Source organism: Corythoichthys intestinalis, chromosome 6, assembly GCF_030265065.1.
Source record: "Corythoichthys intestinalis isolate RoL2023-P3 chromosome 6, ASM3026506v1, whole genome shotgun sequence".
In the NCBI taxonomy this organism is placed as follows: domain Eukaryota; kingdom Metazoa; phylum Chordata; class Actinopteri; order Syngnathiformes; family Syngnathidae; genus Corythoichthys; species Corythoichthys intestinalis.
In genome coordinates, this window is record NC_080400.1 from 9434709 (window position 1) to 9462444 (window position 27736).

Sequence of the window (27736 nt, forward strand, 5' to 3'; positions counted from 1 at the left end):
AAAAAAAAAATTATAAATGGCTAATCTGAACTCGCTGGGCCTTATTCAGTAACTAAATACTCCTTTTCCCCTGGATGACTTCATTTAGAGCTCGTGAGTTATTGAATGTATCAAATTTCAGCCTCAGTAGAGCTTAAATATGTCAACCCGATCATGCTTGTACTCTAAGAAACCTTCCATTTTTTAGGCGTGAGGAAAATGTGATTTTCCCACTTGCGATTTTGGGAGGGACGTGCAGCGCACCGGCTGTTGCTAATGACGATTCTCTGGGGGCAAAACACTGTCTGCCAATTCTCAATGCGAGGCGGCTGTAATTTTCCCCCTGATTGCACCCTGCTCGTGACAAATATTCCAGATATTCAAAAAGGCAGCCGGCGCGGAACGCCAGCGACGACGGCGGAGAGATGTGAATTATTAACATCCATTTCTGTAAAAGCCTCAATCTTTTCCCTGTAATCCTGCCATGGATGCAGATGGAGAGCAGCGAGGTGGCATCGCATCGCCATCCGTTCAAAGAAGGCGCGTGTAGATGCAAAATTCATATCTGTCTTTAATTTTATTGATCGCTTTCATAATTTATTGGATTCCTCCAACGTACCGAAGCGGTGATATATGATTCAATTGTCAAGGATGAAAATTATTTTTCTTTTCTATTTTTTGCCCTGATTGCTGTTTGACTGCAAATGGAACCTACATTTGCATTTTGCTGAAACTTTTTCAGCTTTTATTGAACTTTAAGAATACATTTGCAAGTCAGTTTGCAGGAGCAGTTTTGGACCTTTTATCCTCCTTAAACAGGAAAATTTGTTTGAACTCCTTGGCTTACAACTTGACAAAATCACCCACCATTGCATTTTTTTCTCCCCTTAAGGCAGTAATTCTCTATTATTTTCTGTTACGCCCCAGGAAGACGTAAACGTTTCGCGCACCCCCCCAATGCCCGAATATAAGACGGTATTTTTTGCATTGAAATAAGATTGAAAAAGAGAGGTCATTTTATATTCGCGGTCTAGACGTTATAACCATTCACGACGCTAGATGATGCCAGATATCATTGAAGCGATGTTCTGTTATGACGACTCTCAGCTACTCTCCCCATTCACGACGCTAGATGGCGCCAGATATCATTGAAGCGATGTTTTGTCATGACAGATCTCAGCTACTAGTTTTACCAGTTTGTATTATTTTATTGCAACGTTTTTCCTTATTCAGATTTGTTTCAAGACTACAGTTACAGTTAGACTTATCTTTGATGGTTAATGTAGTTATTTCAATTTTGTTGTTTTATCACAATAAATTGGTTTATTTACATTTAAAAAACCAGAAGCCATTCATTTACGAATGTGATTGCACTGTAGTTTACATATCTAATTGTTCAGATATTACCTTAATTTCCCGAATATAAGGCGCACCCATGTATAACGCGCACGCCAAATTTACTTGTAAAATCTTGGGGAAATTATTGTACCCGTGTATAACGCGCACCCTAATTTTAGCACCAATAAATAGAAGAATACAAGAAAACAGAGCTCGTGTACAGATACAGAAATGTCATTTTACTGACTGGTGAAACACAGCACAAGCATAGCACGTTGGTAGTTCAAAACATTACCATAAACTGACAATATGTACGGTAATAATATGATCTGATAAATTCTTCAACTTACCAGAATCCAGGAGAAAACAAAACAGATGTGACTTTTCTTTTAAAGGCTGCTGTATAACTTGCTCGTTTCATCATGATGAATAAATGTTTCTTCCATGGATTGATACGGTAAAATGAAAGTGAGAACGTGAGTCGGAAATCCGAAAGAGCTCATCGCTGTCGACACGACGGTAACAATAGGAACTATTGTTATTTGGGTTTGAGTTTCCCTAGGGACAGATATATTGTTGACGGACAATGGGGAAGTCTGTGTTGTTACGGTTGTTATGGTCAGAGCTGCGGAGCTGCAATAAACGTTGACTCAAATGAGTTCAAGAAACTATATATATATTCTGTCTATATATTTCTGTCTTCATCCATGTACCCGTTTATAATGCGCACCATGATTTTACAAGTTGATTTTGGGGGGGGGAAAAGTGCGCGTTATATTCGGGAAATTACGGTAAGTATTTAAGACTGCCGGTCTCATCAGACCATAGGACATGGTTCCAGTAATCCATATGCTTTGTTGACATGTCTTCAGCAAACTGTTTGCGGGCTTTCTTGTCTACTGTCTTCAGAAGAGGCTTCCTCCTGGGGTAACAACCATGCACACCAATTTGATGTAGAGTGTGGCGTATGGTCTGAGCACTAACAGGCTGACCCCCCCACCTCTTCAATCTCTGCAGCAATGCTGACAGCACTCCTGTAACGAGTCACACGACATTTTGGAGGGAAACTGACAAGCAGTACTCAATTTAGACATTTAGGAATGTACGTAATTTCTAAGGAGTGTACTCACTTTTGTTGCCACGGGGTATAGACATTAATGGCTATATTTTGAGTTATTTTAAGGGGAAAATAAATTAACTCTATTATATAAGCTGCACACAGACTACTTTTCATTGTGTCAAAGTGCAATTTTGTCAGTGTTGTCCCATGAAAAGATATACTTAAATATCTGCAGAAATGTGAGGGGTGTACTAACTTTTGAGATACACTGTATATATGTATTGTCATAAAAGGAACATTTTCCTCTGTTTTTAAATACCATTTTCATGAGCTATTTATGTCGCCAATGCTATTTTTATCAGCACGTGTAGATATTTTCCCCCCCAATGTTGCTAATTTTCTATAGGAAAATTGTACTAATTCGATCTTTTCAATCTTCATTAATAACACCTTAGAGCTCTAACATTTCTTGAACGAGATTGTCTAACTGAGTAATGATGTCTGGTGTTTTAATTCTTAAGTCTCTATCTTTTCCTGAAATTGACTGCGTTGGTCACGCAGCTTTTTCTTCACATTAGGTTTTGACGTTACTTGTGTTTATTGACAGGACTTTTCTTCCACTTGTTGTCACTTAAAAGTCACGTTTTTCACTAAGTGGTTACAAATTCACTTCAGCTTACAGGTTGACACCCCAAAAACTGTCAAGAGCCTGAGATGAATAATTTTGCTAATGGGAAAATAATATTTTTGACTTGTCTTAATGGCGTGTTCGGATTTTGAAGGACATATAATCGCTTTCCGAATGAGGCTGCAACAAAATGCAGAAAACGTGAAGCACTGCCAACACTTTCCAAATACACCATATTGATATTCTTGGACCCGGGGGTGGGCATTATGTAAGTTTTTAAAAATACCCACCACACTTGGCTTCAGTGTTTTTTCATCTCATCAGTACGATTCCATTTGTGTCCATTGGCCACGCAATCGGCCGGCACGCGGACCCGGTGCACTTCTTCCTCCGCCTCTTCGGCGGCTCCTCACTCGCATCTCGCCCTTTCTTGTCTCCAGAACTCGGGTCACAAGGACTGCGAGGTCCAGTACGCGGAGCTGGATACTGCAGCCTTGGCCTCCTCCCCCAGCCCGCGAAGCTCGGCTCACTCCGGCCCCGGGGACCTTGTCGAGTATGCAACCATCCAGCCTAGCTCACACTAGCGCATGCCATTATAGGCCTTTCCCCTCAGACTTTGGCCTTCAGGTACACAGACCGATGCACTCCTCCTCCTCCTCTTTTTCTTCCCGTGGCTCGCGCCGACTTCCCTCTTAAATTATACACAGAGTAACCCCCCTCCTCCACCTCCGACCCCGCTGTCCACCTTCTCCTTTGGTGTTGGCCGTCTTCTCTTTTTTTGGAGCTCTGCAGAGAGATGCCTTCAGGCGCTCGTGGCTCAGACGTGCAGTTTGGCAGTGAAAGCGGAACCCAAACTAGCCTGTTAAACTAGGCGAGGGCTTGTAAAAATTACCCGGTGGGGTCTTTCCATATTGTGGGTTGAAAATACACGCAGCAATTTTCCAATGAGATCAATTACTCTTGGAATCATTTCATTTAGAGGACAAACTATCCCCATCTTCCCTCAGAAATAGCACTGGGACTATCATAATGATTCCGTTGCCCTTGCGCCTGGTAATTATATATTTTTTCCAATCACTTACATCACGGCTCATGAAGATATCTAATCATTGATCTAGATTGGAGGAGGCAAACATACAAGTAGTACCATGTTTTGAGAATCACTGCTGTAATATTAATGCGGTAGCAGAGTTGTTTTCGTCAACGATAACAACATTTTTCGTCAACCAACAATTTTTTTCATGACGATGACGATCTAAAAATGTGTCTTGGGAGACTAAAACTTAACGAGACGAATGCCAGTTTTCTGCCGTTGAGACAAGAATGAGATGAAAATATGCCATAGTTTCCGTCAGAAGTTCACAATTTGTGACATTTTCTTATTGTATGTGTAGTTTCCGCACATCGCAGCAGTGTTTGATCGTATCAGTCAGGGGTCCCCAAACTTTTTCCTGTGAGGGCCACATAACTTTTTCCTTCTCTGATGAGGGGCCGGGTCAGTTTGTAACAGAAAAAGTGTGACGATTGCAGGAGTGCCTAAATGTAAATATTTATTGTTTTTCAGAAAGCCACAATCAAATAACCCTTTCTGAATTCTTCACGGAACAAAAGTCAATAAAATAATAATATAATATAATATAATATAATATAATATAATATAATATAATATAATATAATATAATATAATATATAGGGCTGTCAAAATTATCGCGTTAACGGGCGGTAATTAATTTTTTTTAAGTTAATCACGTTAAAATATTTTACGCATTTAACGCACATGCCCCGCTCAAACAGATTAAAATGACAGCACAGTGTCTTGTCAATTTGTTACTTGGTTTTTTTTTGTGTTTTGTCACCCTCTGCTGGCGCTTGGGTGCAACTGATTTTATGGGTTTCAGCACCATGAGCATTGTGTAATTATTGACATCAACAATGGCTAGCTACTAGTTTATTTTTTGTTTAAAAATTTTACAAATGTTATTAAAACGAAAACATTAAGAGGGGTTTTAATATAAGATTTCTATAACTTGTTCTAACATTTATCTTTTAAGAGCTACAAGTCTTTCTATCCATGGATCGCTTTAACAGAATGTTAATAATGTTGATGCCATCTTGTTGATTTATTGTTATGATAAACAAATACAGTACTTATGTACAGTATGTTGAATGTATATATCCATCTTGTGTCTTATCTTTCCATTCCAACAACAATTTACAGAAAAATATGGCATATTATATAGATGGTTTGAATTGCGATTAATTACGATCAATTAATTTTTAAGCTGTGATTAACTCGATTAAAAATGTTAATCGTTTGACAGTCCAAAATATAATATAATATAATATAATATAATATAATATAATATAATATAATATAATATAATATAATATAATATAATATAATATAATATAATATAATATAATATAATAATAACACTATTAATTAAATAGATAATAACCAAATAACCCTCTCTGGGTTCTTCTCAGAAAAAAAAAGCCAGGAAATAAATAACACAAATAAATAACATAAAAAATGTTCAGGGGGCCAGACCAAATGTGGAGGTGGGCCGTATTCGGCCCGCGGGCCGTAGTTTGGGGACCCCTGATGTCAGTCATGTGAGCTGCTGCGCCCCACCACCCCACACCCATGCTTACTCACCGGTGCCCTCCAGGCTCCAGACTTACCTTTTCTGAAGTACCTGTCAGGTGCTGCTTGGTAAGTTTTGTTTTCTTATCATGGCTAGATATGCCATGTTGCTTTAGCCTTTAAAGTCCTATGCTGAGTGATCATCGCACACTAAATGTAACTTGTAGCATTAGCATACTGTTCGCATTAGCATTTAGCGTGGTGGTATCGTCTTAAACTCTTGGAAAATTTTCAAATACAGTTCATGGAGTCCAGGTGAGTTTAATTAATTGAAAATAATGTATTGTTTTCCCCCTGGGTGTATATTATCATCAGGAAGATGGTGATCTTCTTTGTAAACTCTACAATTTTATGCTCGTCTGTCAATGTTCAATTGTTGGAAACCTTTTACTTATCTGTTCATTCATGGACAAAAACTTTTGAAATTTACATACAAAAACATTTTGAGCAATTGTCGACTAAAACTAGACAAATTTTGTCTGAGATTTTTGTGACTAAAACTAAACGAAGATGAACACATTTTGAAATGGCTAAAATATGACTAAGACTAATAAGTACTTTCGACCAGAAGACTTGGACCAAGACGAGAATTAAAAGGGCTGCCAACAACAACACTGTGGTAAAAACAATTATATTGCACTTAGGAGCAACGAGGAGCGGAAATGAACATCCTCATGCATTTCTAATGAACATATAACACTACAATGAATCCTCAGAGTCCTTTTTCAAGTTGATGAGGTACTGCAACAAATAGAATGATAATAATAATTCAAAAACTATATATAATGATAATTAGCGGTGTAAATCAACAACTTCTTGACGTTACCATATCAATTCTTTGGACAACAATACGATATTTCCTAATACAAAAAAATCTGCCAGAAATCAATTCAATTCTTAGATCAATTTATTACGATACTAGTCACACATAATCGGTTACATTTCATCTATCTGACATTTCTGGCAATTTTGTTGCTAAAACATTTCAGCAATATGAATGAAAACCTTTTATAGTTCTTACAAAACCTCAACTCTAAATGATGACAATTAAGGGTTTATGGGGGTCATTAAGAAATATTAAAAGTCATTAATTGAATTTGGTCAAAATCCAGGCCTTAAAAAGTATTAAAATCATTAAACTAAATGTCTGAGGCATAAAAGTTGTCAACTTGATTTCTTAAAAATTGATTTCTTTTTTTACATAATTTATTGGAGTTGTCTGATGTTATCAGGTAGCCGATAATGTGGGTCGATGAAAGCATTTTTAAATGATATCAGAAAATATCGAAAACGGTTTTTCATTATCGGTCTTGGGCCAATTAGCATGTTGTATATTATGTATAATCAGGGGTGAAAGTGGGCCAGAACGGTCAGGAACGCAGTTCCAGTATAAGATTTAGTCCTGGAATGCTGTACACGGTGCTTTGATTCCGAAAATATGACAACTGTCAAAACGCTATGTAAAAAAAAAAAATAATAATGATAATAATAATAATAATAATAATTTTAAAAAAAGGCAAAGCCGCCACACATGCATTTCATCTCCAATAAGAAAACAATCTACCAATATTAGATTTACATATTCAAGTGTTAACAACAAGCATAATAAAGTGCTTATGTAGCGTAATCCGTTTCCACCAATATTTATTATTTATTTAATCCACGGACGGCATGGAGGTTTCCACAGTCTGACGATGAGTCACGTCAATGTGCGAATGCACACAGCAAAGCATAACGCCAGGACTCATTTATCCGTTCAATTGGCTGACATACTGACATGTGATCAGCAGAAATAGTTAGCTCTGATTGGTTCAAATGTGCGTGTTTTCTGGAACAGCAAAAAAAAAATTTGTTGAAGTAATGCGACAAAAAAAGGAAAATGTAACATAAAATGTATCAAATCTTTAAGAGCAACGAAAGAGTTGAGGAGGCTTATTTATCATATTTAGTTTTATTTGCTCTGATGAGGTGGTTCAGAACATCTTAGCTATCAATGTGCGCTTTGTACTTATATTTGTTTATTTATGTTAGGCTACTTATTCATTTCTTTATGATTTAAAAAAGTGAATGTTTGCGCGACCTTCCAAATATATTCCATTTCACTCTGCATAATATAAGTCATTTGTACTTATTTTTCTGAATGTTACCTATATCTTTATTATTAAAAAAAAAAACAATAAGTAAGTGTTTACATAAACTTCAATTTTAATATACATCCTACGTTCTTAAGTAGTTAAAATTGAGATTTGGCATTTAGTATGTGAGGAAATGAGGGAAAATAAAAATTAGGAGATGGAGGTTGGGGTTATTGCTGTTTTTGTTAACTTTTATTTTGCAAATCATTGAAAAAATATTATTTTGAATGAAAATCAGTTATGGACAGTGTTGTCACAGATTACTTAAAAAAGTAATTTAATTACTGCTTACTGATTACACCTCAAAAAAGTAATCTAGTTACTTTACCGATTACTTTATTATCAAAGTAACTAAGTTACTTTAAAAGTAACTTATCAGTTACTTTTTACCAATTTTTCTCCTTTTGCTGCCTCAACATAAAAATGACAACAAAAATATGTCATCGCATGTAATTGAATTTTTCGCATAAGGCTTTATCTTTGAGTTAGCGGGGGTTTGATTAGTCGATGGAGTTGATTTCAACCACCATTGACTCGCGCTAGCTTAGCCACCCCGGAGCCCTAAAACTAACAAATAACTGACAAACTGCACGGAATTTGTTCAAATCAACCCCCAACGACTAAATAAACCCCCGCTAACTCCAAGATAAAGCCGATTGTCAAAAATTCTGAACTTCCCCTTTAAAATAAAGACCTAGCTGTTAAAATATTGTCTATAAAACTTGTAAAGCAATAAATTTTTCGAGCAGATCATGTGACTAGCACCTAAGACACTAGCTTTTGCTTTGCTAAGCCAAAACTACACCTGTGGAGGCAAGATGGGTATTTAGAATTACTGTAAACCTAAGCTTTCAAACGCAACCAACAACAACTGAGCTTGAACAGTTTTATATATATGTATATGAACAGTATTGGCCAAAAGTTTGGCGACACCTCAAAGGTGGATACTTTGAAGAATGTAGAATATAAAACCTGTTTTCAGTTATTTCACCTTTTTTTGACATTCCACATGTTCGTTCATAGTTTTGATGTATTCAGAGAGGATTTACAATAGTAGTATATAAAACGTAAAAACGTTTAGGCGTGTCCAAACTTTTGACTTTTGTTTCAGTCATCAACATGCTTTGCCCCCAGCCCCACAAAAGTAAAACTCCGCCTATGGTTACAAACACTGACAATAAAATGTGCATAAAGGCTGGTTACAAACTGTAGAAGTGCTGGCTGTCTTGTAACCTGTTTCGAGTTTTGTCGCGTTGTACTGTAATTCCAAGTGCTTCTTTGTTGATTTAGCGACCGACAGTCATTTTCAGCCAGCGTAAAGTTTGCAACGCACGGAGATATTTTTGTCATCTTTACTGGACGGAAATGTGAAGTAATGGCTGTATTTCCAGTGAGCAAAGGCATCCATTTGCGGTATATATCCTGCCTTTCACTGTTAGCCTCGCTACCTCGTCAGAATGCTATGTTGTTGACCGCCGTGGCAGACAGCCTCAAACAGCATCGTAATACACGTGACCCGTTTTTTTTTTTCCCCCGATGAGAAATGCTCTTCGTACATGACTACAGTATTCTTTATTCTACATACATTATGAGGCAAAAACAAAATAACGCACAGGCACTAGGGAAACTTACTTTAATCGTATTACTGGCTTGGAAAAATGAACGCGTTAGATTACTCGTTACTGAAGAAAGTAACGAGTTGTAACGCGTTACTGACAACACTGGTTATGGAAATAACTGCGCTTAAACAGTTTTCTTTGCATTTTAGTAGTTTAAGAGGTTTGACCCCCCCCCCCCCCCAAATGAAAGAATAAATAAATAAATACATACAATTTCTGGCTCTGTGGTGACCTTCACGACGTGGAGTTCCGGCAAGAAATTCTAGCCACTTTATATTGTATTTTTATTTTAAATTGTCATTTAAGATGACATATCTGTACTATGTGTTGGATTTTAACAAGTAAATTTCCCCCGAAAAATGCGACTTATACTCCGGTGTGACATATATGTTTTTTTCCCCTCTTCATTGCACATTTTTGGGCTGGTACGACTTATACTCAGGTGCGATTTATAGTCCGAAAAATACGGGTAAGTCTGAACCAGGGTACCCGCGGGTTATTAAAAGTATTTAAAAAAGCATTGAATTTAGTTTTCCATTATTAAAGGTATTAAAAATATTAAATTAGCTGTTGTAAGTCTGGAATTTTTTCACCGTGGCCTTAATTTTCAAGAACATCTCAGTGCAACCTAAATTATATCCGTGACAAAGTTGTTGTTTGTTTTTTTTTAAAATCCATAACGAAGATGACGCATAGAATTTTTACGATGCACTGCACTACAAATCCAAATGCAACTCATGCGTGCCAAACCACCACAACCGGCAAAACGGAGAATCCACCCACCTCTGCATCAGGAATGTGTGGAACGAAAACCTTGCAGGCAGAAGTATTGTGGATTCTGAACACCAAAACAGACCACCATTCATATACTTCAAATGAGTCCATTGGTGATCTGTTTAGGATATTACGTCATTTTTGCTCGGCATCGGCTGTCACAATGTTGGTCATATTGCGTTTTGTTCCAGAGGGAGCGTTCCCAATGTCTTAACTGTCTTTTGTAACAAATTTCAGTTGGCAGAAAAAACGCACATTTTCTTAATGTTTAAATAGTCTACATATTTTTATGATTATAAATGCATTTACACAATGAAATAACAGGGGAAAAGTTTGTTAAACATAATGTTGGTCAAATCGTGTTTTTTTCCGGAGGGAGCATTCCTGACTTCGTAACTGCAGTCAATTTAAGCTCATCAAGACTTTAAGATAGAGGTAAAATCGGGCCTAAAAAATTCAGCCCAACCCGAACTGGTCCGCGGGTATAGCCCGACCCGCGTTTTGTGTGATAACATTTGTGACGATGTCTGCATAAAAGCCTGTCTTTTGTAACGAATTCTCAGTTGGCAGAACAAAAAACCACACATTTTCTTAATGTTTAAATAGACTACATATTTTTATGATCATTATAAATTTATTTACACAACGAAATAAGGCTGGAAAAGTTTGTTAAATATAAATAAACAGGTGTGGTTTTGTGGACTCGCAGAGGGGAAGATTAAAAAGGGCGTATAGGCACGCTCTGGCTCTGCAATGACCATACAGCGCCTTCTTTTTTTTTTTAAATCCAAATTATTTATTCTATAACAAGTATTCCTTAGTTTATCATTCAAATTATTTATTTTATAACAAGTATTCCTTAGTTTATCATTCATACATCGTTAATATATAGTTATTTCAAAAAGTTAGCAAGAAAGAACCCTGGCCCGGCCCGACGTAATGATTGACATTTTAATTTTGGTCATGTTTTCAGTTTAATTTAGCTGTTTCCAGCTTGCTATGTTTATAATTGCGATGTTTGTTTACTGTTTTTCCTCTTACTGCGAAGAGGGAGGAAGTTACATCGGCCGCCGCTATGATATTTAAGTCATCAGCCATCTGCTGTGACCCGGGAATTTAATGCCTGCTTTCACGCACACTGCTTCCCATGTCAGTCGACACGGGAAATTGTTTTCACACACAACTGCTGCACGGTTAAGTCCCGCGATATTCCCGTTGTTTTGGAGTATGTGATAGGGGCTCAAGTTAAATCCAGAAACTTTAGGTCATGCGAAGGCAGTGGACCTGCTTAAACATTTCGGTTTGCCTTTCGAATGAATGTGAATTTCGCCGTTTTAACTCAAGAGTAGCCATGTTCACTGGGGTCTTGCCAGGTGCACTAGCGGCTAGACTGTTACAGAAGATGGCTGGTCTGAGTCCTGTCCTCCTCCTCTTTTTGTCTTATTGTGTGCGTGTGTGTGTTTAAAAAAATTCTGACAGACTTTATAATGTTACTTTAAATGTGTTTTAATTAGGGCTGTCAAAGTTATCGCGTTAACGTGCGGTAATTATTTTTTTAAATTAATCACGTTAAAATATTTGACGCAATTAACGCACATGTCCTGCTCAGACAGTATTCTGCCTTTTGGTAAGTTTTACAGCAGGCTTTTTGTGCTGTCTAACAGCGAACTCTTGTGGTCGCTTTGCGACATGATTTATTTTCTTGCCAGTTCACTTTGGCTGCACGACGTCTCGGGCTGACGCCTACGTTGTAATGTTGTGCTTCTATGATCCTTGGACAAGATTTGTCCGTAAGTATGGTTGTTGTAAAGAATGTACATATTATGTTAGTAAGCGAAATATTTTTTGTATGAGACGCATTTTGTTTATGTTTAGTGAACCTGTATAGCGTGCTAAGCTAACGTTGTTGCTAATGCAATGCTTGTGTACTTTTTTTTGTAGTTATATGACGGTGTAAAGAGGACAATGATTTGAGGCCATTTTATTAATAAATCAGATGAAAAAGGAAGAAGTCTGATTATTAAGGCGTCGTTCACTAGCTGTCTAGCTTTGGAAAAAGTAGACGCTTCGGCGTGAGGACAGCATAGACAGATTTAAATGACAGTAGAGTGAAATGCCCACTACAGTCCTTATGTACCGTATGTTGAATGTATATATCCATCTTGTGTCTTATCTTTCCATTCCAACAATTTATTTTACAGAATATATATATAATTTACAGAAAAATATGGCATATTTTATAGATGGTTTGAATTGCGATTAATTGCGATTAATTAATTTTTAAGCTATAATTAACTCGATTAAAAATTTTAATCGTTTGACAGCCCTAGTTTTAATTGTATCTTCACTATACAGTATGTGCATTCTTTTGTCAAACGCACTTAGTAATTGAGGTTAAATTTGATGTTCAGTTCTTTATTTATTTAGTATGATTCAATATGATCTAAATAACGGGTGCAAGAAAAGTATTAATTTTCAGTTGAAATGGCATTAAAAAAGGTCTTAAAAGTCTTGAATTTAGATTTATCAATTCTGGGGGGACCCTGTGAACATAATGAAAATAGTTCAATTAATAATGGTAGGATCATTTCTATCCTTACAACATATGGGGGGGGGGGGGGGGGGCAATCTAAATTACCCACATAACTGAAGTCATTATATTAATGCAAATAAGGTTGCTTATAAGTTGGTGGGGACATTTTGAGCATCCTGAAAAGTTTGTAGTGTTTTGCTCCTACCATCCCTAAGCAAACCTACGCCTTTGCAGTAGAGCAGTAAAGTGCTTATGCTACTGTCAACTTTCAATCAGTTGAATTCGATTTGGATCCTAGATTCAGAGCCCACTGAGCTTTGTCGGCTGAACAGTCTCCAAGACAACCCAGCAACTAAGGGCCAGATGGGTCGAGAGGTTTTGCTGAAACGTCGCAGCGGCAGCAATTCTCTCCTCATTTAGAGGCATTCACTTCCCTTGGGGGGGGGACATGTTTACCCAGGTATTCATGCTGGATATTGATTCCATTATGTTAGCTTTTTTTGTGTGTGTGTGTGTGTGTGTGTGTGTGTGTGTGTGTGTGTGTGTGTGTGTGTGTGTGTGTGTGTGTGTGTGTGTGTGTGTGTGGCTGTAGCGTCGCACTGCTCTCGGTGTGTGAAGCTGGACGCCAGTGCAAACTACAATACTAAACATGTTTTTAAAATCGATACCTAGTATGGGGCAAATTGAGTACTGTTCTGATTCAATGCAGCTTTTGGAGTCGATGTCATTTTATTGAACAGGTGTCCTTAAATCCCGCCGCACAGTGAACCACTCGGACATGTTGCATGGTTGGGCAAATTATTTTCAGGAGTGTCCTACCATCTGTATGACCGGGTTTTGAGCTGCGTAGGAGCAATGGCGTGTGAGCAAGGATGCCGGTACGTTGTCATAGTTACTGTACATTAAGGGTGAGAGATAGAGCCTTAAAATTATATCCTAATAATTTTTAGTGCTGTCAAATTTATTGCGTTAACGGGTGGTAATTATTTTTTTTAATTAATCATGTTAGAATATTTGATGCATTTAACTCATGCGTGGAATGACCCGCTCATGCATTGCCTCAAACAGATTACAATGACGCAGTTTAGTGCACATTGAGAGCTAAGAGGCAGAGAAAGGCGAGTGACACAGGCGTTCATTGGACTGCGCCGTTTATTGGCATAAGCTTCTGCAACTCCTTCACAACAAACATACTGTAAGTATTATTATATTCCTATCTCTCAAAGAAAAATAATATTCACAAAAAGAAAAGCGCTTCAAATTGAGGCCCTATTCTCACACAGTTAAACAACAATGCAAAGAGAACTGGCATTCCCAATCAAAATAGCAATGCAAAATACACATAAAACTTACTCAGACTTTGGTCAAACTGTATTCAAACATTTCGTTTAGCTCAACAAATACACTGGATGGCAATATTTAGTCACGATATACAAACTATCAGAGGTCTGGTACGTTGTGAAGCCAGCACTCGAATGATGTGGATGGACCAGAAAACAGGGAACTACGGCGTCAGTCGACAGACAAAACACACTAATTGGCTTGATTTCTAAGTAATTTAAAACTCGCCATTGACACCTTGTGATGTATTTCATTCACTACCTTACGTAGTTAAAGACACTGTGGAAGAACGGTAGGGAGCCTGATGTGACATCACCGCTCGGCGACGTCAACAATGGCGAGCTACTAGTTTATTTTTTGATTGAGAATTTTACAAATTTTATTGAAACGAAAACATTAAGTGGGGTTTTAATATAAAATTACTATAACTTGTACTAACAATTTTTTTTTTTTTAAGAACTACAAGTCTTTCTCTCCATGGATCCCTTTACCAGAAAGAATGTTAATAATGTTAATGCCATCTTGTGGATTAATTGTTATAATCAGGGGTGCACATAAGTGGTCCGCATGCGCGCATGCGTACCGGACGTAGACAAACGCACTGGCCCTCAACGACTTCCATACGCTTTTGCGTACCGATGGCTGACCACCGTATTTGCGGCGGACACGAGAAAATAACTTCTCAAAATGTCAAAGAGGCAGGCCACACTGAGTAATTACTTCCGTGTTCCCCTACCCCCGTCAAAAGACAGACAGACGACAGAGACGTCACCGGAGCTACCGAAAAAAAGGACTTTTGCTGAAAAGTAGGAGGTACCATGGCTAGAAGCAAATGATGCTCGCACGGAAATGCGATACAAAATGTGCTGTGAGAATCCCAATGTCGCCGATAAGAGCAGCGCATTTTATGTAGGGTCAAAGAATTTCAGCCATCCAAACTTTGAAAAGCACGAAAAAAAAAACTGAGCATGTGGCAATTAAGCAAACTATCGATGTCAAACAGGACCCCGCTCGCCCTATGGACAAGTGGCGGAATAAAGGTAATGAACAGCGACATGCACTGACAAACGTGTTTTTGCTCGCATTTTACAAAGCTAAACATGCATGTTCAATGAGGTCTTATGAGGAGGACATCCCACTTTTAAAAAGGCTTGGAGTTAATGTGGGAGCCGCATAATGCCCTTTATTTTGAATTGGTGCTTTTTATTTCTTTACATTTCAAAGTAATGGCAATTTTGTTGTGTCAGTTGATGTTAATCAAGCATTAATTGTTAATATAATTAATTAAAGTTAATTGGCTCTAAGTAAAGCTTGTCATAAATTTATCGCATCAGGCGGGTTGGCTCTCAAGCTCAATGAGGGCCAAGTCACATCTCCAGGTCCTCCTCTGAGAACCTGGACAAAAAAATTATGTGCACCCCGCTTATAATAAACAAATACAGTACTTACAGTGCCTTGCAAAAGTATTCGGCCCCCTTGAACCTTGCAACCTTTCGCCACATTTCAGGCTTCAAACATAAAGATATAAAATTGTAATTTTTTGTCAAGAATCAACAACAAGTGGGACACAATCGTGAAGTGGAACAAAATTTATTGGATAATTTAAACTTTTTTAACAAATAAAAAACTGAAAAGTGGGGCGTGCAATATTATTCGGCCCCCTTGCGTTAATACTTTGTAGCGCCACCTTTTGCTACCATTACAGCTGCAAGTCGCTTGGGGTATGTTTCTATCAGTTTTGCACATCGAGAGACTGACATTCTTGCCCATTCTTCCTTGCAAAACAGCTTGAGCTCAGTGAGGTTGGATGGAGAGTGTTTGTGAACAGCAGTCTTCAGCTCTTTCCACAGATTCTCGATTGGATTCAGGTCTGGACTTTGACTTGGCCATTCTAACACCTGGATACGTTTTTTTTTTAACCATTCCATTGTAGATTTGGCTTTATGTTTTGGATCATTGTCCTGTTGGAAGATAAATCTCCGTCCCAGTCTCAGGTCTTGTGCAGATACCAACAGGTTTTCTTCCAGAATGTTCCTGTATTTGGCTGCATCCATCTTCCCGTCAATTTTAACCATCTTCCCTGTCCCTGCTGAAGAAAAGCAGGCCCAAACCATGATGCTGCCACCACCATGTTTGACAATGGGGATGGTGTGTTCAGGGTGATGAGCTGTGTTGCTTTTACGCCAAACATATCGTTTTGCATTATGGCCAAAAAGTTCAATTTTGGTTTCATCTGACCAGAGCACCTTCTTCCACATGTTTGGTGTGTCTCCCAGGTGGCTTGTGGCAAACTTTAAACGAGACTTTTTTATGGATATCTTTGAGAAATGGCTTTCTTCTTGCCACTCTTCTATAAAGGCCAGATTTGTGCAGTGTACGACTGATTGTTGTCCTATGGACAGACTCTCCCACCTCAGCTGTAGATCTCTGCAGTTCATCCAGAGTGATCATGGGCCTCTTGGCTGCATATCTGATCAGTTTTCTCCTTGTTTGAGAAGAAAGTTTGGAAGGACAGCCGGGTCTTGGTAGATTTGCAGTGGTCTGATGCTCCTTCCATTTCAATATGATGGCTTGCACAGTGCTCCTTGAGATGTTTAAAGCTTGGGGAATCTTTTTGTATCCAAATCCGGCTTTAAACTTCTCCACAACAGTATCTTGGACCTGCCTGGTGTGTTCCTTGGTTTTCATAATGCTCTCTGCACTTTAAACAGAACCCTGAGACTATCACAGAGCAGGTGCATTTATACGGAGACTTGATTACACACAGGTGGATTCTATTTACCATCATCGGTCATTTAGGATAACATTGGATCATTCAGAGATCCTCACTGAACTTCTGGAGTGAGTTTGCTGCACTGAAAGTAAAGGGGCCGAATAATATTGCACGCCCCACTTTTCAGTTTTTTATTTGTTAAAAAAGTTTAAATTATCCAATAAATTTTGTTCCACTTCACGATTGTGTCCCACTTGTTGTTGATTCTTGACAAAAAAATTAAATTTCATATCTTTATGTTTGAAGCCTGAAATGTGGCGAAAGGTTGCAAGATTCAAGGGGGCCGAATACTTTTGCAAGGCACTGTATGTACAGTATGTTGAATGTATATATCCGTCTTTTGTCTTATAATAATTGACAGAAAAATTGGGCATATTTTAGCAATGGTTTGAATTGAAATTAATTACGATTAATTAATTTTTAAGCTGTGATTAACTAGATTTAAAATGTTAATCATTTGACAGCCCTATGAAAATTTTATCCTGATATTTCAAGGAAATTGGGTATGACAATTTTGGGACAATACTGAACAATATGTAATTGTTGCTTCGGGTGGAATAGGCACAATACAAGTGTAACTCCATTTACCATTACCATTTAACCCAAGGGTGTCCAAACTTTTTGCAAAGGGGGCCAGATCTGATATGGTAGAAATGTGGGGGGCCGACCTTGGCTGACGTCCTTTACGCAGAACAATATATTTAAGCAAATTTTAGCAAGCCATTCTGGGTGTTACATTTGCTTTATTTATTCATTTTTTAATTAATTAATAATTAATAATTTTAACAATCTTGCAACTAGCCTTTGTGGCGTTCTCTTTCGACTCTCGGGCTCTTGCAAAATACTGCTGTTGTGAAGTTAAACTAGCTTCAATTTCTCGTTGCATATCTTCCCTGTAATCTTGTCGTACATGCCAGCGTGTCTTGTTTGGTAATATCGCTTCACATTGAACTCTTTAAAAACAGCGACTGCCTTTTTTGCAACTGAGGCAGACACAGTTGTTGAATATTTTAGTGAAGAAATAGTCCAATTTCCACCTATCCTTGTAGCGTCAGCCATCGCAGTCAACTTTCTTTTTTTTGTTGATTGTCGCCATTTTAGAAAATAGGAAGTAAAGGGTCACACGGGGTGATGTTGCTCAGAGTGCTGCTACCTTTTAGTGGGTAAATGAGGAGCAGTATTTAGTGTGTATGCTACTTCATATGCTGGTAGCAGTACTGTTGACCAATTTATCAAGTCTGTGTCCGGGCCAAGCGTTATTGATTTTATGACAGAGGCTGGGGGCCGGATGAAATTTGACCACGGGCCGCATTTGGCCCCCGGGCCGGACTTTGGACATGTCTGATTTAACCAGAAGACGACAAGGTGAATACTACTGCAGGAGACAGCAGACAGGAGAAAGTAGCGTTCCTGCATCTGACCCAAAATAACCAAGTTTTAAATGGATTTTTTTCATATCGGCCAGTCAGATGAAAGCAAAAATTAATAGAGGCCGATACAGATATACATCAAATTTCCAAATATCGGCACCAATAATTTGCCCGGCCGATAATGGATCTATCTCTTGTGAATACGCCATCACAACACGACAAGAAGCAACACGCTAGTTGACGCTATCTAACTAACAATACTGGCTCACAGCTAACATATCCATGGTTTGGAGAATACTTGCAAATTGAACACATGTTGGCTGTGAGCCGGTAGTGTTAGCAATTTGGACACCACCAACGTTTAGAAGTATTGGCTCCTTTTTTTGGCTCAGCAGGTGTCCTTTTCCCCCAAAAAAAGCTGTCTAAAAATATCTCTTTTTTTTAGTCATCTTCGCTAACATGTGGGCTTATTATTTCAGGGAAGAAATGTGATATGCCTATGGCACTATCGAGGACAAGCGCACAGATATATATATATATATATATATAAAAAAATAATAATGAATTAAATAATATATGATAGCAAAAAAATAATAATACATTGAATATGTTTTTACATGAATGTGATCGCCATTTTAATGAATTAATGACACATTTAATAACAAATGTTTGCATTTAAATCCGTGGCACTTTTTCCCCCATACCACAGAACTTTGAAATTATTAATTCCATATTTAATGGTGTATTTATTTAATTAACCTTTGCACTTTTAGGCAAGGCAAATCACAGCACAATCAAAAAATCACAAAAGCACAATTTAACCCAAGGTAAAAGTGGTTCACATCACATGAAAATAAGCAAGACAATTGTAGTCTCCCATACACTTTGTCCAAATTTCTCTAAAATTGGAGGGGGGTTAAATTTAACTGAAACTAATCCACTGCTGGCTGAATACTGAAAATATTTCAAAACAACAGCCTGACTAATGATGCAGTATAATTTTGCTTTAGCACTAAGTCATATAAGGTCTATGTAAATAACCGCTAGCTTGCAGTTGCGCTAAGTCTACGTGCTTATGCTGTTGAAAAAAATCATCACAACAAACCTCTGTTTTTCTTCACATCTTTGCTGTCTTCTTTCTTTTTCTTCTGACCCGAAGGGCTTTTTTCTTTTCATGAAGTTGACTTGTCACCGTAACGTCGCTCAATATACCCTACCCACCGACGTCACAAAACCACGTGCTCGCTGTATGGTTCCGCCCACTTGTCCGTCATTTTGTCTCTGTATTAGCATTGGTTTCAATTGATCGAGGAATTTAAAATGCATTTCATGGAAGACCCGGTGCTTTCTGATGCCGTAAACTCACTGGATGTGTTGCATAAAAGGCGTTATGTGGAAAAGCTTCGTTCTATACAGTCGCCAGATCCATATTTGATGCCTAAATCGATGATTTTTGACCGGCTGCCTTCGCCGTCTCTGCCTGACCCTGATATTTACAACTATCTTGTCCACACAAAATCAGCCTATTCTCACGAAAGTTTGAAAAACTTTAAGAGCTTGGAGGCTTATAAATGCTACGTTGCTGGTTGGGTGAAACAGGTCCTCGTACACGAAAATTCGGCAGGAATCTTGTGCTCGGAAGGTGAGTTACGAAATTTTCAATTCAAAATCTTTTGTTCTTGCTAACATCCACTGTCAAGTCTAATGTATTTCATGTCATTTGTCAATGGAGCTAGGGCTTTTAATGTTTATATGGATTAGCGATAGCACTCTCACTACATACATACGTGTATGTTGTCGGCGATTAGCCTAGCAATGATCTTAATTGTGGTTGTCAGCCCAAAACCCTCTAAATATATATTAAATGCATCTTACCAGATATAAAATGACTACTACATAATCTGTGGTAATCGTTTGGAGCCCAGTTTTCTCGTCGAATTGCAGCAGCCCATCTCGCTCTCTCCTCTCCGTGTCTCTCGGAATCCGGTAGAACTTCAAGTCTCTCCGTCTATCTTCTCTGTTATTGCAACCGAGCGCCACACACGCCTTCACCATTTTGATCATTAATGTTAACGAGCAGAAAAACACGCCGTATATAGGAGGAATGTACGTAGCCGTAACAGGTCAACACGATGTGTTGACGGACAAGTGGGCGGCACCAGGCAGGAGAGCGGAGTTGTGACGTCACGTGGGTAGGGTCTATTGCGGAGGCTAAAAATAGCACCTTCAGGTAGCTCGCTGGTCTGCTGGGTGGTGAGAATAGGGTCCGTGGTGAACTTATCGCATCACAGGAAAAAGTTAAACAGGCAGAAGGCACACTAGAAAAATGATTTCATTATTATTTAAAGAACTATTATGAACGGTTTTGTTGTTCTTTTGTTTTATTGTTTTGTATAATTTTTTGAAAACTTCTCTAATCAAATATTATTTTAATATTTTTCTTGACGCCTTTCTGGACTCTGGTGCGCCCTTAGGCGGTTGCTTAAATTGCCTTATGGGTGGCACGGGTCTGGGTAGGCAATCTCTGCTCTCAAGGGCGCACCACCAACGACTGTTTGTTTGGACATTTCAGACCATTACATCATTAGGCTAATGATTGCTGCCAGCCGTTCAAGTCAAAGTGGATGGGCTGTCTATCCCCAAAAATGGAAGCTTATGAGTTAAAATATCCTGTGCTAGATTTTAAATATGTCGACAAGCAAACCCCTTGGCGAGTTGAATAAAGAGTTGCAAGTCTGTCTCCCCTCGTGTTCAGTCAGCAGCTCAGGAAGTGATGACGCCGCAGCCATGCCAGCAACATGAAAGTTCTCGTGGGAGTCTCCTATCGACATTCTCACTCCGGCCCCGGGTTACATCGCTCGATAAAACCATCGCTGCATTCCCGATTCAACTTCTCATTCATTCAACTCGACATCACACAAATTCCAATAAATGCTTTTGTGTTTCTGCTTTTTGGGGTCTGGAATAATCTATGAAATGAATCAGCTGCCTGTTAATCACTGACTGATTGGGTGTGTATTTTTTAAGTGTCGCTTTGACAGACTTATTACATTATCAGATGTTTAGGGGCCGCAGTACTTCAAACTACTACAAAATGACTTCAAGGTGAGCCAGATTTCATTTAGATTAGCGGCTCGGTTCAAATGTATGTGCTTGATAAAGTTCCCCTCGGTCTCCCTGTTTGCTCAGAGTTGGATAGAACTTTAATTGGAGTGGGGAAAAGAGGAAGGACCTGATAGGTGATCTCCAAAAAAGACGACATTCTAGGGGATGGATTTTGGCAAAGTTTTTTTTTTTTTTTTTTTTTGACATCAAAATGGAATCGAGTTGATGGAGTGTATTACTCTGAATATCAACAGGCTGCATAGAAATGCATTGTATCAGCTGGGCTAGCTAAATCTTCCCCAGGTGGGTATTCAGGAGGTGCGCAGAGGTTTTAAAAGGTATTAAAAAGTTGTAAATGAAAATGGTGAAAATTAATGCCATTAAAAGGTATTGAAAGTTATTTAAGTGAAAGTCCAGTGGACATTCAAATTTATGTGTGGCTGTATCAAGCGTTCATTTGTAGTTTCATGACTCTTGGAATCAGTGTAGGAATGGAAGAAAGGTGAGGGAATATATTAAAAGTGATTGAAATCAGTGTAGGAATTGAAGAAAGGTGAGGGAAAATATGAAAAGTCATTGCATATCATAGGCAGAAAAGTGGGTTTAGTGGTTGTCTATGTTAGACGTTAAGGTTCAGGTTTGAATCTCAACTTTAGCGTTTCTTTTTGACAAAGCCTGGCAAAGAAGCCTGACTTTCGCCATGGTTCAAAATCGAAGCTAGAGGTGGGTTGAACATGCACAGACTGAATCAGAAAGAACCAATCACTATGGCTGCCAGCCGGGAACCTGGTAGGTAGGTGGGTCCCACACGTCTTTCTATGGCATGGCTCCTGAGGCATGGCCTCCTCTCTGCCTGGGCTGCCAGCCGTGGGAGTGGGGGGAGGTCGGGGCTCCGGTCTCGCGTCGCCCTGTGGCGGCTCCTCGTCGTTCTCTTCTCTAACTGGGTATCCGCCCTGTGCTCCGCCGCGGATCGCTGGCTAGGCGGCGGAGTATCGGCTGGATGTTGCCTGCTACGGCGGGGGACCCTGCCCTGCCCTTGGCTTGCTGGGCCGCTGGGAGCCCGGTGGTGTGCCGTGTCAGCTGGAGGGCTGCGGCGGCGGCTCGTGGCCCGGGTGGGTGGACGGGATTGGGGACGGGCGTGGGGTTGGTGGTGCATCCCCTCTTGCCATCCCGGTAGATGGGCGCGATGGTGGCCCAGGGGTGGGCTGCGCTGCTGCCCCCCCCCCCCCCCAGGTTGGCTGGGTGGGGGCCGTGGCCCTGTGTCGGCGCTCGCGTGGCGTCTCCGCTCGTCTGTGTGCCTGCTGCGTGCCCGGCGGGGCTCGCGTGCGGCTGGATGTTATTGGGCGCGCTCGGGCAGGGGGTCCCGGTGCCGAGATTGGCGATGGGGCGGCGTAGGGTCGGTCACCAACGTGCTTACACTCACAAGGGATTCACATGATTACTGGGTTCTAGATCACAGAGATGATTTGTGTACACTCTACCAGGGTACCCACGGGTTATTAAAAGTATTAAAAAAGCATTGAATTTACTTTTCCATTATTAAAGGTATTAAAAGTATTAAATTAGCTGTCGTAAGTCTAGAATTTTTTCACAGTGTTTTTAATTTTTTAAGAACATCTCAGTGCAACCTAAATTAAATCCGTGACGAAGTTTTTTTTTTTTTTTAATCCATAACGAAGATGACGCGTAGAATTTTTACGATGCACTGCACCTCGTGCGTGCGCGCCGTTAGCATCATTAGCATCAACATCATAACTGCAGGCAGTCGCACAGTACTGTGTGCTAACGCAAGGAACTGCTCAAATGCCTTAGTTGTTATGTTCGACGAAAGCCTCAACAAGACAACCAAGTCCAAACAGTTGGACCAGCATGTGAGGTATTGGATTGGCGACCAAGTCGCATCCAGATACTTTGGGTCGCAGTTTATGGGTCATGCGAAGGCAGTGGACCTGCTTAACATTTCAAACTAAGTTGCCAATTTCTCCAATTAAAATGTGTTAGATGCAGTAATGTATTTCTGCACGGTTTGCCTTTCGAATGAATGTGAATTATGCAGTTTTAACTCAAGAGTTAGCCATGTTCAATGGGGTATTGGCAGGTGCACTAGCCTTAGCATGGATAAACCGGAGTCGTATATTCACCATCACTCTCAGATACACAACACGGTTGACACTGTCTATTATTGGAACGAGTACGGGGTAACGTTGATCTGAATAACATGGCATGGTTATAGGCAAATTATAATGTAGATGATGGTAAAACACCTCCTGGTATATTTAAATGTTTTTCTTGATTAAATAAGACTATGGATTTTCTGTATCTGAATAAAAGAAATGTCTTCAATAGCTAACAAAGGATTAACATGTGTTTTGTATACTTCTTGTAATGTGATTCGAAAAAACGATTACCAAGGGAAATGGTCATGTGTAGCTTTTTTATTTTGTGGTAATTAATGGTAAACTACTGCCATTTAGTGGCTGTTTTTTAAACTTTCACTGCCAATTGCAACACTTTACAGTTAAGGTGGGCAACTTGACAATCACCTACGTACCACTTTGACTAGGTCCTCTTAAAAGGGAAACCTGTTGTATTGCTAATGTAATTTCTGAAGTTGCTTTACAATAATAGTGTAAAATCCATTTTATCCTGGGATAAAAAAAATTCTGAAAGACCTTATATTTAAATGTGTTTTAATTGTATCTTCAATAAATGTGCATTCTTTTGTCAAACACACTTAGTAGTTGAGATTAAATTTGATGTTCAGTGCGTTATTTTTTAAATATAATTCAATATTATCTAAATAATGGGTGCGAGAAAAGTATTAATTTTCAGTTGAAATGGCATTAAAAAAGGTCTTAAAAGTCTTGAATTTAGATTTATCAATCCTGGTGGGACCCTGTCTCCCGCTTTCTATCACTTAGCTTATAGACTCCCCCACCTTCTTCCCCCTCTTTCCCTGGTCAAAAGGCCCCCAACATGGTGTCAACCGGAAATACATTTATCTGACGATATCACCAACATATTGGTAGTTAGTGTAGTTAGGCGGTCAAAGTATTTCTTCTTGTTGTTTATGTTTTTTCTCTTTCTTCTCTTGTGTTTCTTTTCTTTTGTTCCCCCATAACCCCTTCCTGTTCACTGTTTTGTCATAATAAATGAGGTATGTTGAATGATCACAAAGGGAGTATGTCAGACTCTCAATGTGAAACATTGAAACTGTTCAGACTATCCGGGCACTTAGACTTCCATTCTCTGTGTCATACACCTGAACAGGACAGGTTAAAAAAAAAAAAAGAAAGAACCAATCACAGAAGCATGGATGAATGCGACTGACGCTGTCGGTTCGGTTGTGGTCAATTTGTAGGTCATAAACAGTCATGATATGCAGTCACAATAACACATTTTCATGTATTACTAGTTTGTGAAAAGAGAACAAATTCTAAAAGTCAGTTTGAACAATTTGGGAGTTAGGCCTGCTGTCTATTTGGTCTGACAACAAACTATGTGCAAAGTTTGTTTTGGTCTTCTGTCGCGCCTCAAGCGAGACTGCATTGTACGTGTAGTAGCAGGACGCTGAAAAAATTGTAACCGAGTCCCCTACAGCAACCTTTTTGTCGGCTATATCATTGCCATGTATCTTGTACATGGCTGAAGTAGGGATCAGTATTGTTTTTGGCAGCCCTTTTTTAAAATGTAGGTCTAAGTCATATTTTAGCCATTTCATAATGTGTTATATAAATATCTAAGTTTTCGTTGACAAAAACTCAAAATGTTTTCGTATGTATATAAATAAAGGTTTCCAACAGTTTCAAACACCGAGAGATTAGCACTTAGGCCTATTGTAGCATCTGCAATGACAACGCCAACTTTGTGAAGATATTACACACTCAGCAGTAAAACAGTACATTATTTTCAATTAAATATACTCACCTGGAGGCTACAAACTTTATATAAAAAAAGTTATCCGAGAGTTTAAGATGACGCTCGCCACGCTAGTTGCTATGCTAACTCTACGAATTACATTTAGTGTGTTATGATCAGTCAGCAAAGACCTTTAAAGGATAAACAAACATTGCGTATTTTCTCTTGCCAAGATAAGAATACGCATCTTATATGTTTCAAAATAAGCAAGTCTGGGTAGGACACCGAGTGAGTCTAAGGCTAGGTTCAAACCGCAGGTCTGAATGCACCAATCCGATTTTTTTCGTGTTTTTCCGACTTGGGTGAGGCATTAACTTGATGGTCTGAAGGGAACAAGCCGAATAGAAGTGAACAATTTCAAATCCAATCTAGGTCACTTTCGTATACGGTGAAAATCTGATCCGGGCCTCATTTTCCCAGAATTTGGCTAAGGTCTGAACTTTCCACTCTCCCAAATTGGAATTCATGTAGCAACTAAGTAAGCAAAGAGCGAGAGATGCAGGGAGGACAACAGCGATACAGCTTTGCATTAGTGTAAGCGCTTAGCTTGAACTACGCTTTTAGGCAGCAAGCGGGCTTATTGATTGCATTGCACCAGAGGCACGAAAACGAAGCGATCACAATGAAATTATTTAACAATGAAAAAAAAGAAAAGAAACAAAAGTAAGTGTAACACAGGCAACAATTTAAAAAGTAGTGGAGTAAAAAGTACAGTTATCTGCTGTAAAATGTAGTGTAGTAAGATTAAAAATTATCACTTCATATGTGTACTCAAGTAAAGTACAGATACACGAAAATGTTTTTAAGTACAGTAACGAAGTACTTTTGCTTTATTACATTCCACCACTGATACAACTTCATTCTCAGAGATTACAACTTAAAAAAAAAAAACAAGATTAAAAAAAAAACCTTTTGATACATTTACTTATTTGACCTTTATTCAAAAAATAAGTGGCAGGATCTAAAAGAGGAATATACCCAGAAAACTGTTTTAATTTAAAAGGAAGCCAAATTTGCTGACATTCTGAGTGTCTGAGTTCATCTTTTTCCATCGTCGAGAAATTGTGACTGTGTCAAAAATAGAAAGAAAACAGTGATACATTCTATAAAGCATCAAAACTGACAATATAATGGTATCTTACAGTGTGTCAGAACATTAGATGTTAGTCAAGGCTGGGTCATGTTGCAGTACACTTTTCGCTTGCATTTGGAAAATCGATGGCAATCAAACTCAAACCTTCGTGCTAGCCAATGTGAGTTCACCTCTCTAAGTCCATCATTTTACTGTCAGAAAAGTAACAACCTTTGACAGCTGAATTTTTCTGTTTGTTCCTAAGTGTTTTGTTGGTTGAGCTGCTTCTGGAAGAGGTGAATTTACTAGAAACGTGACTAGTGTTTGATAGATCTTTGAGCCCTCAAGAAATGTGCACCATTTGACCTTATCAATCTCTCCAGAGGGAGTTACTCGATGTCTTCATCTCCATGAGTTCATGAGTTAGACACTGGTAAGGAATACACACAGTAGAGCAAATAAGTATTTAGTCAACCACCAATTGTGCAAGTTCTCCTACTTGAAAAGAGGCCTGTAATTGTCAACATGGGTAAACCTCAACCACGACAGACAGAATGTGAAAAAAAGCCTGAAAAACACATTGTTTGATTTTTAAAGAATTTATTTCCAAATTAGAGTGGAAAATAAGTATTTGATCACCTACAAACAAGCAATATTTCTGGCTGTCAAAGAGGTCTAACTTCTTCTAACGAGGTCTAACGAGGCTCCACTCGTTACCTGTATTAATGGCACCCGTTTTGACTCATTATCTGTATAAAAGACACCCGTCCACAATCTCAGTCAGTCACACTCCAAACTCCACTATGGCCAAGACCAAAGAGCTGTCAAAGGACACCAGAGACAAAATTGTAGACCTGCACCAGGCTGGGAAGACTGAATCTGCAATAGGTAAAACGCTTGGTGTAAAGAAATCAACTGTGGGAGCAATTAGAAAATGGAAGACATACAAGACCACTGAAAATCTCCCTCGGTCTGGGGCTCCATGCAAGATCTCACACCGTGGCATCAAATGATAACAAGAACGGTGAGCAAAAATCCCAGAACCACACCGGGGGGACCTAGGGAATGACCTACAGAGAGCTGGGGCCACAGTAACAAAGGCTACAATCAGTAACACAATGCACCACCAAGGTCTCAAATCCTGCACTGCCAGACGTGTCGCCCTGCTGAAGCCAGTACACGTCCAGGCCCATCTGCGGTTCTCTAGAGAGCATTTGGATGATCCAGAAGTGGACTGGGAGAATATGTTATGGTCAGATGAAACCAAAATAGAACATTTTGGGAGAAAAACAGGTTCTCGTGTTTGGAGGAGAAAGAATACTAAATTGCATCCGAAGAACACCATACCCACTGTGAAACATGGGGGTGGAAACATCATGCTTTGGGGCTGTTTTTCTGCAAAGGGACCAGGACGACTAATCTGTGTAAAGGAAAGAATGAATGG

At 39.1% G+C, this 27736-nt stretch overlaps 1 protein-coding gene across 4 annotated transcripts in view; it reads left to right on the forward strand.

Moving 5' to 3' along the window:
• LOC130917360 (nectin-1-like) overlaps positions 1–27736 on the forward strand; it is a 588953-nt gene that overhangs the window by 527103 nt on the left and 34114 nt on the right. The window contains exon 11 of one of the 4 annotated variants that reach the window (XM_057838685.1): positions 3446–3632. The exons of the other annotated variants lie outside the window; for them this stretch is intronic. Within the exon in view, the coding sequence (XP_057694668.1) occupies positions 3446–3589 (144 nt within the window). The 3' untranslated portion in view covers positions 3590–3632. The remainder of the gene's footprint in view (positions 1–3445; positions 3633–27736) is intronic. 4 annotated transcript variants of the gene reach the window in all.